This window comes from Sus scrofa, chromosome X (genome assembly GCF_054392235.1).
Source record: "Sus scrofa isolate SSC_HxYL_T2T_F1_AM1 chromosome X, Sscrofa_HxYL_maternal_Yorkshire_Landrace_v2.0, whole genome shotgun sequence".
Lineage (NCBI taxonomy): Eukaryota > Metazoa > Chordata > Mammalia > Artiodactyla > Suidae > Sus > Sus scrofa.
The window spans coordinates 15,535,274-15,552,061 of record NC_139401.1 but is presented as its reverse complement, the minus strand read 5'-3'; the positions used below and the strand labels follow the sequence as shown (position 1 = coordinate 15,552,061).

General features: G+C 43.2%; 1 protein-coding gene across 9 annotated transcripts; it reads left to right on the top strand.

The window, feature by feature from the left end:
- The first annotated feature begins 1,516 nt into the window (after positions 1-1,516).
- Positions 1,517-16,186, top strand: PIGA (phosphatidylinositol glycan anchor biosynthesis class A). 9 transcript variants are annotated; one of them, XM_085008549.1, is made up of 6 exons: positions 1,517-1,542; positions 4,146-4,548; positions 9,036-9,168; positions 9,917-10,049; positions 10,222-10,428; positions 13,855-16,186. In XM_085008549.1, the coding sequence occupies exons 4-6, from the start codon at positions 10,014-10,016 to the stop codon at positions 14,119-14,121; spliced, it is 510 nt and encodes a 169-aa protein (XP_084864675.1). In that variant the 5' UTR covers positions 1,517-1,542; positions 4,146-4,548; positions 9,036-9,168; positions 9,917-10,013; the 3' UTR covers positions 14,122-16,186. The 9 variants fall into 9 exon arrangements, with proteins under 9 accessions (XP_084864675.1, XP_020935309.1, XP_084864677.1 ...); XM_021079650.2 differs by having other exon boundaries at positions 4,146-4,925; XM_085008551.1 differs by having other exon boundaries at positions 4,146-8,419.
- Positions 16,187-16,788: the final 602 nt, after the last annotated feature.

Sequence of the window (16,788 nt, the reverse complement as noted above, 5' to 3'; positions counted from 1 at the left end):
ATTTTTACAAGGTACACCCCTTGAATTTTTTTCAATACATTTAATTGGGTATATGTATCAGGAATTGTGCAGGTACTGAATAAATTCATTAACACAACAAAAACTTATTTGGTGTCTATTACCAGGAACAGATCCTGCTTCAGCTTACTCTCTGGCTGGGAGGGCAGACATTTAACAAGGAAATACAACTGCCAATTTTCAGAAAGAGGTACATGTGAGATCCCAAGAAGACAGAAGTCTCCAAGGATTACGTTGAGGCAGAAGGGGGGTGGGGTAGTGGGGGTGTGGGTGGCGGTGCAGCAGCCAGGCAAACAAGTTGAATCATCTCTTGATGAATGCTTTACTAGCATATGGCCAAAGTACTATCAAAATATAAAAGAGGGAGGATTTAATTCTCTCTGGAGGTTTGGGGAAGGCATCACAAAGGAGCTGGAATTTTCAGGGATGAATAGGCTTTCTACAGGCTTAAAATGGGTGCTGGAAGCTGTGGTTGATGGTGCTCAGAAAGGCATTTGCTTGACCGGGGAACTCCGTGTACCAACTGTGAGGGGGTGGATAACCACCAGACCACTCCCATTTATTCATTACCCTCTTGGCCAAGCACCATGATAGCCAGTAGAACCAGTTTGAACAGGAGTTGATACTTCAGGCCAGACCTCAGATTTTTTCTCCAGAGTGGAGAGTTGCCAGAAAAAATACAGGATGCCCAGTTAAATTTGAATTTCAGATAAACGACGAATAATTTTTTAGTAAAGTCCCCGATACTAGGGACATAACATAAAAAATTATTTATCTGATATTCAAATTATTTAAAAAATTGACCTGACATTTGTGTATCTTTATTACCTCAGGCAATTCTACCAGAGGGGTAAGAACCTGGGGAATCGGCTGTGGCACAGATAATAACAAAACGCCACCACGACTCCGACTTTCTGTAGCCTTCTCAGCCAAAAGTCTGAATTGGAAGCCACAGAGAACAGGTTTCCAAAATGAGACGCTGTAACTAGGCAACCAAGGCACCAAACCCACCCGTCCGCAAGATCCGCGTTTAGAAGTGCGGTGCATCCTGGGAATGAGTTTTCTAAGTTCGGATTCGCCTCCGGAGGCGACGGGACTACAACTCCCAGGAGCGCGGAAGGGTCCTGTGAAGCACGCTGGGAGTGCCGGTTTTACTCCGTCGAAGGGTCCTGGTGGGCTGGCTCCTTGTTTAGCAAGAGGCCAAGGCCAATTTTGAGAAAATCTCAACATTAAGAATTCATATAAAAGGTTAAACAGAGGATTACTGCTTTCCATCGAAAGAAAACTAGTCTTCCGGAACATCGTGGCGATATGTGCACGCGCGCGCTGACGTTGCAACCCGCGCTGACGGGTGGGGAACTGAGCGTCTCTCCTGCACGTGACCCCAGCGCCTCTTCGTGATTGGTCCTCTCGGGGGCGCGGCGCTCGGGCGCGGACGCCCCGGATTGGTGCTTCGGGGCAGCGGGGTGGGACTCCGGCTGCAGCCGCGGGAGGTCCGGACACTGGCGGCCATGGGACTAGCCGGTAAGTGCGCGTTTGACCTCCCCGGGCTAGCCACTGTCTGCCTCTTTTAGCTGGGACTGAACTGCCCCCAGGAGAGCGTGGCCCACGATGGAGTGGGCGAAGCCGACCCGGTGTAAGGCTCGGAAGTGGGGACCGAGGGTCTTCGGAGTCGAGTGGGGATGAGGGTGCGCTTCGGCGGCCGCGCTGTAGCCGGTTCTGCGACGGTTAACGCGGGCAGAGCGAACGGCTCCGGGACCGCCGGCCTCAACCTTTTGCCCACTCTCTGGCCCTTTTCCTCTTGGGGCCTGGCGAGACCCCGCCTGACTCTGACGGGATCGCTGACTGAGTCGTTTCGTCCCTTCTTTGGCCCTGGCGCTGCCCAGCAACCGCTCAGTGAGTGAAGCCGGGACGGTTCCCTGGGGGTGGGTGAGAGCCCCTTCGCCTAGATTCCGAGGCTCCACCAGGTTTAAGGCTCCTCAGGACTCTCTGCTCCTCAGGACTGTTCAGGGACTCGGTGGCCGTGGCCGTATTTATGACCATCTCGCATTTGCCGCTTAAGTGGCCGGGTGGGGACCTCGGACAAATCGCTCAACTTGTGTGACTTCTCATTTGTAAAATAAGAGCTATCCAGTAGCTCTTTAAGCCTCTCTTCAGCTTTAAAACCTTAAGGTTCTGTGACTGTGACGTTTGTTGGGCTTTTACGCCGTGATGTTAGGCTGATTTCCTCACAAGATATTGCGGATTAATGACAGAAGTTTAAATGATTTCATTTGGTTCTTTATTAACTGCTTTCATTATCGCTCATCTTTTAAAATTAAATGGAACTGGAAATTCGGGATTAGGTGACAAACCACAGAGGACGACTTAAAAGTGCAGACTTGAAGAGTGTCATGATTTGGTAGTAGTGAATCTCAATTAGTATTCAGGTCAACAAACACATAATGGAGTGTTTCTAAGACTATTTTTAAAGTAAAGATGACTGTTAATTTGCTTTTTTTGAGTTTGTGGTGAAATCGGAAACTCAGGTTCTAAGGATGGCTTCCCATTGAATAGTTGAGTTTCTGGAAGCATGGAAATCTCAACGTGTAAAGCTGAGGAAGAGTTTCACTCACTTTCCAAGCCTCTCTTTAGCTTTAAACAGCTAAGCATTGATAATCATACTGAATATTGAGCGTCCATTTTGTGCTGATGATCTTGGGAACCCCTGAGCTGAACATCTACTTTAGATGGAGAAAATGGCCCCAGGTCCCTCCCTTTGCATCTCTAGATCAGATTCCAGACGGAAGGGAGGGACGCTCCTGGAGGCAAAACCAAAATAACAAAGGTTAAGAAAATGGAGGGAGCGGCTTGATGTCATCATTCTTGAATAAGGAAGGAGAATGTGGAGGTCTGCGGCGGCGCTGCAGGTGACACTTTAAAAAGCTGCTCTCTGGAGTCACGGCTCAGTGGAAACGAATCTGCCTAGCATCCATGAGGACACAGGTTTGATCCCTGACCTTGCTCAGTGGGTTAAGGATCCAGTGTTGCTGTGAGCTGTGGTGTAGGTCGTAAAGGCAGCTCGGATCCCACGTGGCTGTGGATGTGGCCAGCAGCTGCAGCTCCGATTCGCCCCCAAGCCTGGGAACATCCATGTGTCGTGTGTGCGGCCCTAAAAAGACAAAAAAAAAAAAAAAAAAAAAGCTGCTCTAAAAGACCGTTCTAGGCGTTCATGCTGTGGCACAGTGGATTAAGAATCCAACTTCTGTGGCTTGGGTGGCTATGCAGGTGCGGGTTCCATCCAGGCCCGGCCTAGTGGGTTAAAGGATTCCGCATAGGTCCAGCCACGGCTCATATTCAGTCCCTGACCAGAGAACTTCTATATACCATGGGTGCAGCCATTAAAAAAAAAAAAAGAACAAGAAAGTTCTAACTCCAGGTATATCTTAGTATAAGCCACAGAATTTATACTAGCAGAACTTGAGATTCATTGAGTCGGTGGCTAAGCTCTAGAATGAGCTTCACAAACTTTTCCTGTAAAGAGCTATGTATTTAATTATTAGAATGTACTGGTTTGTTAGCATGGCAAATTATTATATAATGTGGTGTAACAAACATTATTTAAAATCCTGTAGCAGTGTTTTTAGAGCAAAATTAAGATGTAAGGGGAGTTCCTGTCATGGCACAGCGGAAACGAATCCAGCTAGGAACCATGAGGTTGTGGGTTTGATCCCTGGCCTCTCTAAGTGGGTTAAGGACCCCGCCTTGCCATGAGCTGAGCTGTGATGGAGGTCGCAGACGCGGCTGGGATCTGGCATTGCCATGGTTCTGGTATAGACCCTCGGCTACAGCTCCAATTCGACCCCTAGCCTGGGAACCTCCATGTGCCGTGGGTGCGGCCCTATGAAGACAAGAGACAAAAAAAAAAAAAAAAAGATACCAGGACATTGCAGAAGCTAGTTTTGTTATATGGCCCATAGTAAATGCTAAGCAAGCAAAGGTTGTTGAATTCATAAATTCATTATATGCTTTGTATTTCCAGGGGGAAAACAGGTTTATAGTAACGTGAAAACCATATTTATATCTGCATTTGGAGTATGGACTGTATTTTGTCTCTGAGCTGAGATCCCGTTTATTCTCTCTTTCAGGTATTAGAGGACACATATCTTAACTGGGTCCCTCCAAGGACTAATGCCTAAACCATCTCAGCATGGCCTGTAGTGGAGGAGGTGGGCCAAGCCAGCCTCCCTCACCTGCGCTCTCCTCTGTCAGCCCTGGAAGTCTTCCCACATGTAGATCGTGTTCCCATAATATATGCATGGTGTCGGACTTTTTCTACCCAAATATGGGAGGCGTGGAAAGCCACATTTACCAGCTCTCTCAGTGCCTGATTGAAAGAGGGCACAAGGTCATAATTGTCACCCATGCTTACGGAAATCGCAAAGGCATCCGTTACCTCACTAATGGCCTCAAAGTCTATTACTTGCCTCTGAAAGTCATGTACAACCAATCTACAGCCACGACCCTCTTTCACAGTCTGCCATTGCTCAGGTACATATTTGTTCGGGAGAGAGTCACGATAATCCATTCACATAGCTCCTTTTCTGCCATGGCCCATGATGCCCTCTTCCACGCCAAGACAATGGGCCTCCAGACAGTCTTCACGGACCATTCCCTTTTTGGATTTGCTGATGTCAGCTCGGTGCTTACAAACAAGCTTCTAACTGTGTCTCTTTGTGACACAAACCACATAATTTGTGTCTCTTACACTAGTAAGGAAAACACGGTGCTAAGAGCAGCACTGAATCCTGAAATAGTGTCCGTCATTCCTAATGCTGTAGATCCTACTGACTTCACTCCAGACCCATTTAGAAGGCATGATAGTGTAATAACTATTGTTGTTGTCAGCAGACTTGTTTACAGAAAAGGTAATGAAATGATAGCTGCAGTTGCACTGCACAGCCTTTTTGTTTTCCTTGTAGAAAGCTGTTGAATATTTGTGTATGATGATTGTTGGGCTTTTCGTTCTCTTGTACGGTTTTATAACTACTTCTGCATTAAATACAGCCAAGAAGGGTCCAATATTTTGTCCATCCCAAAGGAGGAATTTGTGCCACAGTGGTAAATCATTTAAAAGAGAAAACAGTAGCCTGCTGGTGAATATGTCAGGTCTTTTAAAAGTTTCCCTACACGTGCAGTAAGAACTCCAGGGCCCACTCCCCCACAGAACTGTTTCTTTCATTGCAGATATGTTGAAAACTAAGAATGTGACAGGGGTGAAAATTAAAACCAGCTATTACTGTACTATTTCAGGGATAACCCTAAGGAGTGTTTTGATTTATAGCTTTCCTTTTTATGCATATGCTCAAAGTCAGTGGGCTTGTTCTGCACGTTGCTGTTTCGTAGCTTGCTTATTTCCTTTCATCACAGATAAGACGTTAATGGCAGGTAAGTGATGAAGGAAGGGGGATGAGGCGGCCCGGAATCCAGTCCCGGCTCCATCTCGTTGTGTGATGCAAGACAAGCGGCTTAACGTCTCTGAGTTTCACGTTTTTTCCCTGTTGTGTGCTCTGGGCAGCTTGGTAACCGTGGAAGGGTTCAGTGGTTCCTATGAAGGACTTAGCCCGGGTTTTACTTCCTAAGTGTCTGCTGTTGTCGGGGATTGCTTTAGTGCCTCTGCAGCACTTTGTGGATCCCGAAGTAGAATTTGTAGAGCCTCGCCCATTCAAGGTCTGAAACAGTCCGGTTATCCAAAACATGGACTTCTCACTGGTATTTGCAAACCTCTGCAGCAATCAAAATGGTCATTAAAAGTAGAGAATTATTAAAAAGATGTTATGCACCCCCCTTTTAAACAATTTACTTAAAATGTCATTAACACGCACTGTATTGCCGGTAGCTTGATGTAGGCCTGCAGGCTTGGGAGTACAGGTGCACTGTTTGAGCTGCAGTCACCTACAAAGAGCACAATTTACTGTTGCCAGTTTGGGTCACTTAAATGCAGTGAGAACCTAAAGATGTGTGAAGTGCTGTGCTTCTGGATTTTTAATTTGTTTTTTGACTTGATACAGTGGTTCAGATTACCCTCTAATCTGACAAGAGCTTTTTTCTGTGTCTTGATCGAATTTTTCAAACAGGTCGGCTTAGTTTTGTGGAAACCCCTTTTGTCAGTTTGTCATTTAATTAAGTAATCCAACACCGTAACAAGTACATGGGGCATCACACAGATGTGTGGGCAGAGGTAGCTGATTCTTGGTAACCATGAAGCTCGGCCGTGCGATCAGAGGTTCCAGGGTACTAGGGGGTGGCCCAGGATCCAGATGGGGGCTTGGCTTCGGGTGCTTCATTTTTGGAATGCAGAGCCTAGGTCCATGCTGCCATCCACCACGCGGAGGCTGATGAGAATCTTCTGAGCTGCATTTTCAGGGGTGAAGGCAATAACGTGCTTGTTCTTTCCTTGAAGGTGTGAACAGACCTGCATTCCGTGTTCTGAATCCCTCTGGGGATATTGATGATATGTTGTTGGTTGTAACTTTAAAAATGTGCCTAATTTTTTTTTTCACCGAATACTATAGCTTTGTGAGAAAGCTCGCTAAGAAAGAGTAGGATGCATGTGTGGTCAAGGATTAGAGCAAAATTAACTTACCTGTTCAAAGAGTGAACTTGTTACCTTTATTTCACTAATGATGGTATTTTAGCCAGCTGAGCTAACCACCAACACTGTGAAGGTACAACCTTTCCTGTTCTCAATTCAATAATATAACAAACCTTTATCAAACCCTCTCTGTATGCCAGGCACTGTGCAAAAAGTAACATTCTGAGAAGGAATGGCCCCATCTTTAGCCTGAAAGTGAGTAGTTGTATTAATGGTCCATTAATTATTAATAAATTAATTTCTTTAGGAGGTGTTCATTTGGACCAGATATCAAAGGCCGCTTGGAACGTATTAAGTAAGAGAGGATAAATCGAAATTCGTATCAGGATTCCTGGCCGGCCGCTTCCCTCTCCCATGGAGCCCGTTTTGCTCTCATTCGGGGTGTCGCAGCGCCCCGTGCTTGTGCAGGCACGCCGGGCTTGCTCTAGTGGTAATGACGACTCACATTTATATTCTGCAGTTGATAAAGCCTGTGCATGGTACTGTACCTCACTTGACCCTCCCACCAGCTGTAGGGTAGATGTTATCTGCATGTCACAGACAAACTGAGTCTCAGAGAGGGTAAGTAACTCACCCAGGTTACACAGTAAGTAACAGAGATGACAAACCTGAGTTCATTTCTTCTCAAGGTCTCCTGTTCCCTCCGCCCTTGGCCCAGCCACCAATATCTAGGTATAGATTCAGAAGATTCTTTAAAATATTGTTAGACTGTGCTTTAAAAGCGCTGGAATCAGAACTTGCCTTGTCCATTTTGTGTGAATACGGTGATTGAAAATCTCTTTGTTACGTTCCATTGTGTTAGACTCTTGTTAGAGGCACCAGAACCTCTTTTGTTGTGTGTGTAGGGGGGGGAACCTTTATTCTTAGAATAACGTTATAGATCATTGATAACATTAATCAGTTCCATTTCTTTTAAGGTAGTTGTCAGGATTAAATGACAGTGCATTTAAAGTACGTTTGCCTGACACAGTAAGCACTCAGTAAATGTTCGCAATTATGATTATTACTCTGTATGTTTTTTTTTCCTTTTAAAGAATGGATCTTAACCTTTGTATTAGAAGGGAGAGGGCAGGGATAGGCAAAGGAAAAGAGAATCATAGGAGGCTAAATGTTGAAAGTCATTAAGACACCTTCTGGTTTATCTGGAGATCCAGTTGATGGACTTAGTAGTAAACTTGAAACAAAGACAGCTAAAATTTTAATGAGAAGCTTTCATAATTCAGAAAAGCTACTTGTGAATTTGTTTGCTAATGCAATCATATTTTGAAAGTACTAGCAGAGTTTATTTAATAAATCCTACTTTGAATTACTTAATTAAAATGACCCATATATATTATTTCTCCTACCATCCTTTTAATAATTGATCTGCCTGTATTTGGGAAGATTGACAGACGTGCAGTTCTTGTGTGTGTGTGTGTGTGTGTGTGTGTGTGTGTGTGTGTGCGCGCGCGCATTTCTTAAATTAAGAAACTTTAAGGAGCTTATTTTACGTTTAGTTTTGAATGTGTACAATTTGTAATTGTTAATGAACTACATTCTCAAAATCAACATTGCTGTCACTTTGAATGGCCACTTTAAGACAAGCAGGGCATGCTTTATTTTACTGCTTTATGTTACCTGAGGTTGTATTTACGTATTATGAGAAAACTTTTATTTAAAAAAAAAAGGTCCAAGGTGCATCCTTTTGTTCTACGGCCTGTGATGATCTGGCACTTGCGGTCCTGCCGCCTTCATTTTCTGTCATCCAGGAGAAGTGAGCCCTAGCAGGTTTGGATGAAACTATTTCTTAGAAATTTTGCCAGTACCATAGTGTTCACTGCAAAATCCTCTGTAGCACCTGCATCCTCAGTAAAGTGGCAGTAGCAGTTATGCTTTGCTGCTCAGCCTTTTCCTATAGCAGGAAGTAGAATCATAGGCTGCTCGAATTTCATAGCTGAACGAGACCTTGGACTTTACCTTGTCTTTTCATTTTCTCTGTCAGGAAACTTTCCTATTACCAAAGAACTTGCTCATAAAAAGACTGGGACAAGACCCAGATCTCCAGTCAGCTCTCCTGCTCTGTAGAAAAGTTTAAAATGTTAGCTACCTCAAATGCTGTTTGTAACAGGCAATGTGTCAGTACAGGTGAATAACAGAGTAGCCCACGAACTGGGTGTGTGGAAGGTCACAGTGGGTGTCAGTGGATATATCTTCAAGAATTGCAAGTCTTGGGAGACCCCCCTGGCATTTTGCAAAAGAGTTCACCCGTCCAGGAAAGGTTTCAAAGAATTAGTTTGGCTACTTAAACTGTTTAAGTAGTTTCCAAAGTGAGTGGATTCTCAGTAGTTCTGATAAAATTTTAAAACAACATTAGTATCTCCAATATTCAACTTTATGTTTTCAGGGACCGATTTGCTTAGTGGTATAATACCTGAACTCTGTCAGAAATACCCTGATTTAAATTTCGTAATTGGAGGAGAGGGACCAAAGAGAATCATTTTGGAAGAAGTTCGGGAAAGATACCAGCTCCATGACAGGTATTGATGGATTCCATGTTGTCTTGGGTGAGAAAATATTGCTTAACCTAAATTCGGTTTTGGCTACCTGCCTGCCTTAAGCAGGCTGCTTCTCCTACATGGAAAAATGCAATGCAAGACCTGTTGTTTTTTTAAAAAGTTTATATAAAATGGGAAACCTTAAAGAATTTATAACTTTGTTTTTTTGTTAGCCCGTGATTATTTGTTTTTAGGGGGCAGTGGTTGGGGCACGCTAGCGCACACAGAAGATCACTTTGCTAGGAAATGCTTGCAGGTTCTCAGGCCCTTCTGAGTTGTAATTGAAACAGCATGGCCCAAATCGCGGACATTGCTCAGCACATACGGAGCCTAACACTTCTCTTCCGCAGTAACTGAGATGACACGTGAGTTGTGTCCATGTGAGGCGTCAGTGGAAAAGGGACATTTTCCTGTTGGGAACTGACACTTTAACATTTACTTACCAAGGCGTATTAACATTTTCCTTGAGTACCAGCTGATTCTGGAGAAGGTGAAATTTGATATGTGTGACCAAAGTGAGAAATGGACTAACCATAGGAGTTTTTAACCAAAGAGCTTTGTATGACTCTCTTTTAGATCCCAGGTGGGTGCTCTTTAATCATTTGAGGTGGAAGACATTGCAGGTAGTGAGGACGAAGTATAGTACGGGTAGCACACGTGGCATATAAATGGTATTTCTTTTGTGGCATGATTTTTACTCCCCTCTTTCTTCTCTCATTTCAAAAATCAGAGTGCGTCTCTTGGGAGCCTTAGAACACAAGGATGTTAGAAATGTCTTAGTTCAAGGACATATTTTTCTTAATACTTCCCTTACTGAAGCATTCTGCATGGCAATTGTGGAAGCAGCCAGTTGTGGTTTACAGGTAAAAAGCTCTGAGGGCTTATTACATTTTGGGTTTCTGTATTTGCGTTTTGAAAAACAATCAGATGCCTTCTATAGAATTTTTTTAAAATTGTGTTTTGCTTATTTTCCTGAGAGATGAATTATCATGGCTCATGTGTTCTTTTTTTTTTTTTTTTCCTTTTCTTTTTAAGGTTGTAAGTACCAGGGTTGGTGGAATTCCTGAAGTGCTTCCAGAAAGTCTTATCATATTATGTGAGCCTTCTGTAAAGTCTCTGTGCGAGGGATTGGAAAAAGCTATTTCTCAACTGAAGTCAGGAGCGCTGCCGCCTCCAGAAAGTATCCATAACATCGTCAAGACTTTCTACACCTGGAGGAATGTTGCGGAGAGAACGGAAAAAGTATGTCACGTGCTAAGAGAAGGGTTTGCGAAGGTTGTGTCTTAATTCTTGCTTAATGTTCATGTACACATTTGCTGCTGCTTACGTAAGTTTACCATTTCTGCTTTATTGCTTCAGTTTATGAAGTCTTCCAAATGAAAAGAAAGGAGCTCTTTATTACCTTTGGTGGATGCTAGGCTAAGTTTCTTTTTCTTTTTCTTTCCTTTTTTTTTTTTTTTTGTGTTTGTCTTTTTAGGGCCGCACCTGCGGCATGTGAAGGTTCCCAGGCTAGGGATCTAATTGGAGCTACAGCTGCCAGCCTACGCCACAGCCACAGCAATGCAGGATCCAAGCCACGTCTGTGACCTATGCCACAGCTCAAGTCAATGCCCAATCCTTAACCTACTGAGCAAGGCCAGGGATCGAACCCATGTCCTCATGGATACTAGTCGGATTTGTTAACCACTGAGCCATAACAGGAACGCCTAGGCTAAGCTTCTTGTCAAATCATTGCTTTTGAAATGTGAAAATAGCAATAATGCATTATCTAGACCTTTCATTAAGTTGGGCATACAGAAGTTACAAAGTTTTCTAGAAGTCCCAACAACTAGAGGCAGAGCTGATATTAAAATCTGCATTTTCTTGAGGGTGTTTATAATTCTAAAGCGTAGGTCTACTAGAAAATACATGGTTTCATTTAGCCCTATTTGGCAACTTTATAACTTGCAAATATTTAATTTAGGCTACTTCTTAAAACTCTCTTGTCACTTTTGCTAGCTGCTGTGATTTTCTACAGGGAAGGGGTTTTTGCATCTTTGGGCTGATTTAGAACATTATCAAGTTCTCAGTAAAGTTAACAATTCAGAATGCACATGACAAATGTTGGAAATAGGATGGCAAATGTAAAGCAGCAATAGAGAATTTTCAAAAGGACAGGAGCAGAAAATAGGTTAATGCCTGTAGGTAGGAGAGGACAGTTGTGGGAAATGCCTCCTTATTTCGAGTTCACGACGTCATAGTTTTGTGCTTGGTTCAAGTTCCTTTCTCACTTCATCTGCCTCCTGCCTCTTAGCACCACGTAACGAGCTGGATGGGAGCACCTGGGCTTCTTGGTGTAGAGAAATTGCGAACCCGAAAAACAGCCTGTTGGGTTCGTGCTTTATTCTCTCATTGTATTCAGTGGAGCAGCTTGTTTGGGGCACAGAGTAGAGAGCGAGGTGGAGCTGAGTAAGCAGAAAGGGTTTCTGGTTTGGTTTCAATTGTAAATTCCCATACATAAGGTAAGCCCGTATTTGACAGTCAGTGCAGTAAAACTCTGTCTCTAAAACTGTCATATTCAGTACACCTTCCATTGAAACCGATCTTTGCAATAACAGTTTTGTCAGAACTATCTCTGAGATATTTTCTAGAAGTTTTGCAGTGGCTCCACCCATATAAAATAGCTCCATTTCCTCGTTTTCCTGTGGAAGTTGGGGTGCCACACCTGGGATCACATGTCAGAATGGGCTTGGGAGCCTTTTCAGACCCTATTCATTTCATCTTCCTGTCTTCCCACCTCCCCAGCGATAGCTGGAGTCTAACTGGACCCTTTAGGAGCAGAGGTGGGATTTGGGCAGAGTTGGCAGGGCTATTTGGTTAGACAGGTGTTTTGATTGAAACCCACCCTGATTGAGAACCACAGCTCTATAAGTAGTGACTTAACCTAGCTTGACATCTTGTAAACTTCAGAAGTCTCAACTATTGTAGATAATAAGTTCGGGGGTGGGAGTTCCTGTCGTGGCTCAGTGGGTAGCAGACCTGACTAGTATCCATGAGGATGCAGATTTATCTTTGGCCCCACCCAGTGGGTTACGGATCCAGCGTTGCCGTGACCCGTGGTGTAGGTTGCAGACGCGGCTTGGATGCCATGCTGCTGTGGCTGTGGTGTAGGCTGGCAGCTGCAGCTCCAGTTGGACCCGTAGCCTGGGAACCTCCATATGCCACAGGTGCGGCTCTAAAAAAAAAAAAAAAAAAAGTTGAGGGGCAAAGAACGGTGGTGACCATTTGTCAGCCTATGCTAAAGGAGCGAACTAGGGTTTTTTTTAAACCACACATTTTCTTTTAGTTATGCCTAAAGTTACAGTAAAACATCTGTATTGTTTTCAGTTTTACACTGTGGCAATTTTATAGTATACATTTGGAAAAAAGTTAATCCTTGTTTGTAACAGACTGTCATCCCTGTTACTCTCCTCATGGTAGTAAATTGTATTTCGTCACTCGAGGTCATAATACAGTTGACCTAGAAGTAAAGGTGGACACACAGGTAGGTGAGTTGTAGTTGCTCGATCATTTTACCCATTGCATATGGGACATTGGATTCCTTTTCACCTTAGTTTACCTGGGCTATTTAGAAAATTGGTCAAGAAATTAAATCAGTGTTTGGGCCGGAAACATACTTTTTCAGTTTTAATTCACCAGCCTCAGCTTAATGCTTGACACCATTGTGATTGAAATGTATTCTGCATGTCCATGGGGTAGAGGAGCTGGATGAACAGCCTGTACCTTTCAGAGGCCACTGACCTGGAGAACTTGCACATCATAACTTTCTCGAGTTCAAAGGGAGATGGTTTACAGGTGATACGTGAGAATGAGCACAAGTGCTGCCCAAATGAGTTTAAAAACATTCATGCTGGCCCATGGTATGTGCTTGAAAGAAGTATGTTGCGAGAGCTTTGTTTTTGCACTGTTTCAGAGTTCAGTGCTTAGCAGCACTTTAAAAAAGCAGGCCACCTATTACCAGTTCTCAGCAATAAACTTTATCTTGGTTGCCAGTGTTTGACCTATACCATCTACCAAAATTTCTCCCATCTCGTTCCCCTCCTTTTATTTGGCATCCCTGAAATGTTTCCAAATATTTCCCCATCTGTGCGCAGCAGCACGGGATCCCGAGGCTGTGGAAAGAGGAGCCTCTCTGTACCCAGAAGGGCGCTAGGTTGTAACTCTCTGATGGTAGTTGATGTCTCCCAGAGAGCAGTGAGGCCTCTCCAAGTCACAGAGTCTGCAAGGGCCAGTCCTGCTTCAGGGAGTCACTGCTGAATGAAATAGGGACTGGACAGAGGGGACCTGAGAAGCCATTCCACCTTTTCAGGACCTTGGAATTCTTGGAGTTGGTTAAATATGGATGGGGCTCCCCAGGGGACAGGAGCTGTGGTGTATGCATCGTAGATTGACCTGTGTATCACACAGTGTCTACCCCAGCCCCCCCATGTTTTGTCCAGAATAGGCGCTCATCAGTGTTGAATCGAATGGCAGTTCTTAGTGTAAACGGTTTCATTAATCACATCATTACTGTCACAACAACAGCGAAATGTCAGTGCCTTTTGTTTCCGTCTCTAAAGCACTCTTGGTCCGCGTAGGTCCTGGGTTCTCGTGTCTCCGAGCGCTCATTCTCGGCCTCTCTCCCGCCAGGTGTACGACCGCGTGGCAGGAGAGGCTGTGCTGCCGATGGACAAGCGACTGGACAGGCTCATCTCTCACTGTGGCCCTGTGACAGGCTGCATTTTTGCTTTGTTGGCTGTGTTCAACTTTCTCTTCCTCGTTTTCCTGAGGTGGATGACTCCAGATTCTATCATCGATGTTGCAATAGATGCCACGGGGCCAAAGGGTGCCTGGACTCGTCAATATCCTTCCCATGCAAACGGGGACGAGAATAATGAGGAGTCGGAAACCAGGTAGAAGAAAGCCTGGATTGCGAGGATTTAAACACTTGTAATAGGTCTATTAAGACTGTTGATAACCGTGCTTTTTTTTCTTTTTTTTTTAAAGTTAATTTAGTAAGTTATGCTACCTCTATATCATTCAATGTTTTATTTTGAGGAAAGAGAAACACTTATGCAATTCCTGAGTGTAGAAACTCCTTGCACTTATTTAAAATTTAAGAGAGAACCTTGAAGCCACTCAGGTATGCAATTTTTCAGACTACTGAAATCCCTCTAGCAGAGATGTTTTAACATTATATTTTGGGAGCTTTGGGTGCTGAAGGGCCAAACGTTTTCTGGGCATTTTTTGGCCAATTTTAAATGTTCTACCGTTAGACATTCACCAGATGTTTACAAGTTTTCTTTAGGGAAGTACAACAACTAGATGAACTATTTTAAGTCATATTCATACTACATTTATTAGACATTTAAGGCGTAGTCTTTAGACATGTAATGGGTACACACTCAGTGTTGCGTATGATCAGCAGGTTTCTTGAGTAAAATGGTCTGTCGGCTACCAGCATGTTTTAAGCACCTACTCCGTGTAGAACGTTGAACTAGACACTCGGTGTGTTAAGGACCAGGGGTGCATTCGCTCTTCGTCGATGACTCAAGTGGCTCACTTGGTAGTCGGAGCTGGCATGAGAGGGAAAGCTGCCCACCATGCCAGAAATGCTCACGCTCTTAATGCCAGAAGGAAAGTTGCCGGCCTAGTCCGAGTTCTCCTCTGATCCTGTTGAGCGCATTCTCCTAGGTAGAGCCTTCGTTTTCAGTTGTGTGTATGAAAATCCTTCTTGCTTTTTAAATACTAGGGACCGATATCACTGTTGATGATAGTGCAGAGAAGCCGTCCACGTCTCTCAGTGCATAATTTAGTCCTCTGTCAATATGCCTTCGTGTTTTCCGAGCAGAATGTACGAGGTGTGCCATCTCAAAATCAGCTGCTACCCTGTACTTTTGATAGAAGTCACTTCCCTTCACTTGTGGCCTAGCTGATGTCTGATGAGTATTGTCAGTGTGCAGAAGTCTTAACCCCAGAATGTTTTGTTTGTAGCCAGTTGAGTCTGAAAATTTTAGGAACACAGTCTCTTTGTGGATGGATGTTGTTAACTGTAATTGTTGTTGCCCAGAGCCATGGGTTGTTAAAACCCCAAATTATCCACATGGTGTGTCTTATTAATTCTTTGAACTCCTTAGAGTAAGTTTTTGTGATTAAAGGACTGTGAAATCACAAGAATGAGGCACTGTGGGTGCACTGGTTAGATGCTGGCAGTATTGCGATTCTTTTTTTCTTTTTGTAAACAACAACATTCACAGAACTTCTTTTAAAAAAAAGTATCTTAACATGCCTATATCATTGCCACTGATACGGGAGAAATATGTTTGTGTTTTATACTAGAACACAAACGCAAGAGTGCAGTTTTTAAAATCTAGAAGTTAGGGGTTCTTTTGTTAAAGAAAAACAGACTGACCCAAACCATTCAGTCTTATTGGGATTTTTGTGCATGGAAACCGACTTACATAAATCTGAAATAAACAGTGCCAATATTCATGACAAAGCAAGAAACTGTAACATTTGGTTTTATTTCTTCTGTTCCGTTTTTAAAGACATACTACTATTTTTCTTGTGTTTTTGTTTCTTGGCTTTTTTTTTTTTCCCAAAAATCTGTCAAGTAATTATTACATTGCCATTTATTTCAGATGGAAATAAGATTTAAAGTTCTTGCATGAAAAGTATGTAGTTTGCATTTTTCCTTTTTTTTTTAATAAATGAAAGTAAATTTGCTTGTTTTAGTAAATTTTAATTTTCGGGCTTCCTGAATACCTTAATTGTAACTGTCAGTGTTGCACTGGTCAATATGTGGAAACATATTGTTCTACCCTGCTACTTAACATTTATTTGAAAGTGAACTTGCAGTGATGAGGAATTTATGAAAAATATATTGTATTTCTTCTGATGTTACAAAAATAGCACATGCAAAACTGATTTATGAAAACATGCTACGTGTCCAAAAATAAAGACCACAATGACATTTTGACAATTTTCTGAGTTTTGTCTCATTTGAGGAACAGAATATTGTTTACTAGCTGAGCCACATTCCTCCTACCCCTTAACTCGCATGCTTTTTTTTTTTTTTAAAGTGCAATTTGATGTTTTGCTTGGTCTGTTAGTAAAACAGGAAATATCCTTCAGTTGATGAATTACTCTGTCATCTTTCTAGAATCTTCTCTCTTTTACTCATGGAATAGCACGTTCAATTGTGCCTTTGTTTCCTGATCCAAACAAGCCCTTGTTTTTCCCTGCAGTAGAGTACTGGGTGAGACAAATGAATCCATCCATAAACTATTATGTATGTGAGCTACATAATTATACTGTATATCCCGTGAGCTATGTTAAAATTTAAATTTTGACTTGGTTTACGGAAGCCTAGCATATGGTCTTGCCACCCAAGATGGCAGCTCGCTTGCTCTCTGTACATCCCCTGCTCGACAGGTGCCTGCTTCACCTACACCCTACTCACATGACATACCTTCTCTTAATCATTGAGCCTAATCAGCAAATGCCTTCATACTTGCCCCCCAGCCCCAGCCAGTGATTATTCTGATCTCGAGATCAGAACATCTCTACCCTGATAGCTTATCA

What these genes read in the sequence shown, in the direction of transcription:
- PIGA (XM_021079650.2), top strand. Translation starts at nt 4,208, where the DNA reads ATGGCCTGTAGTGGAGGAGGTGGGCCAAGCCAGCCTCCCTCACCTGCG. An exon ending in CAGACTTGTTTACAGAAAAG is followed by an intron (nt 4,926 to 9,035) that starts GTAATGAAATGA and finishes TTATGTTTTCAG; the next exon opens with GGACCGATTTGCTTAGTGGT. An exon ending in TTGCGGAGAGAACGGAAAAA is followed by an intron (nt 10,429 to 13,854) that starts GTATGTCACGTG and finishes CTCTCCCGCCAG; the next exon opens with GTGTACGACCGCGTGGCAGG.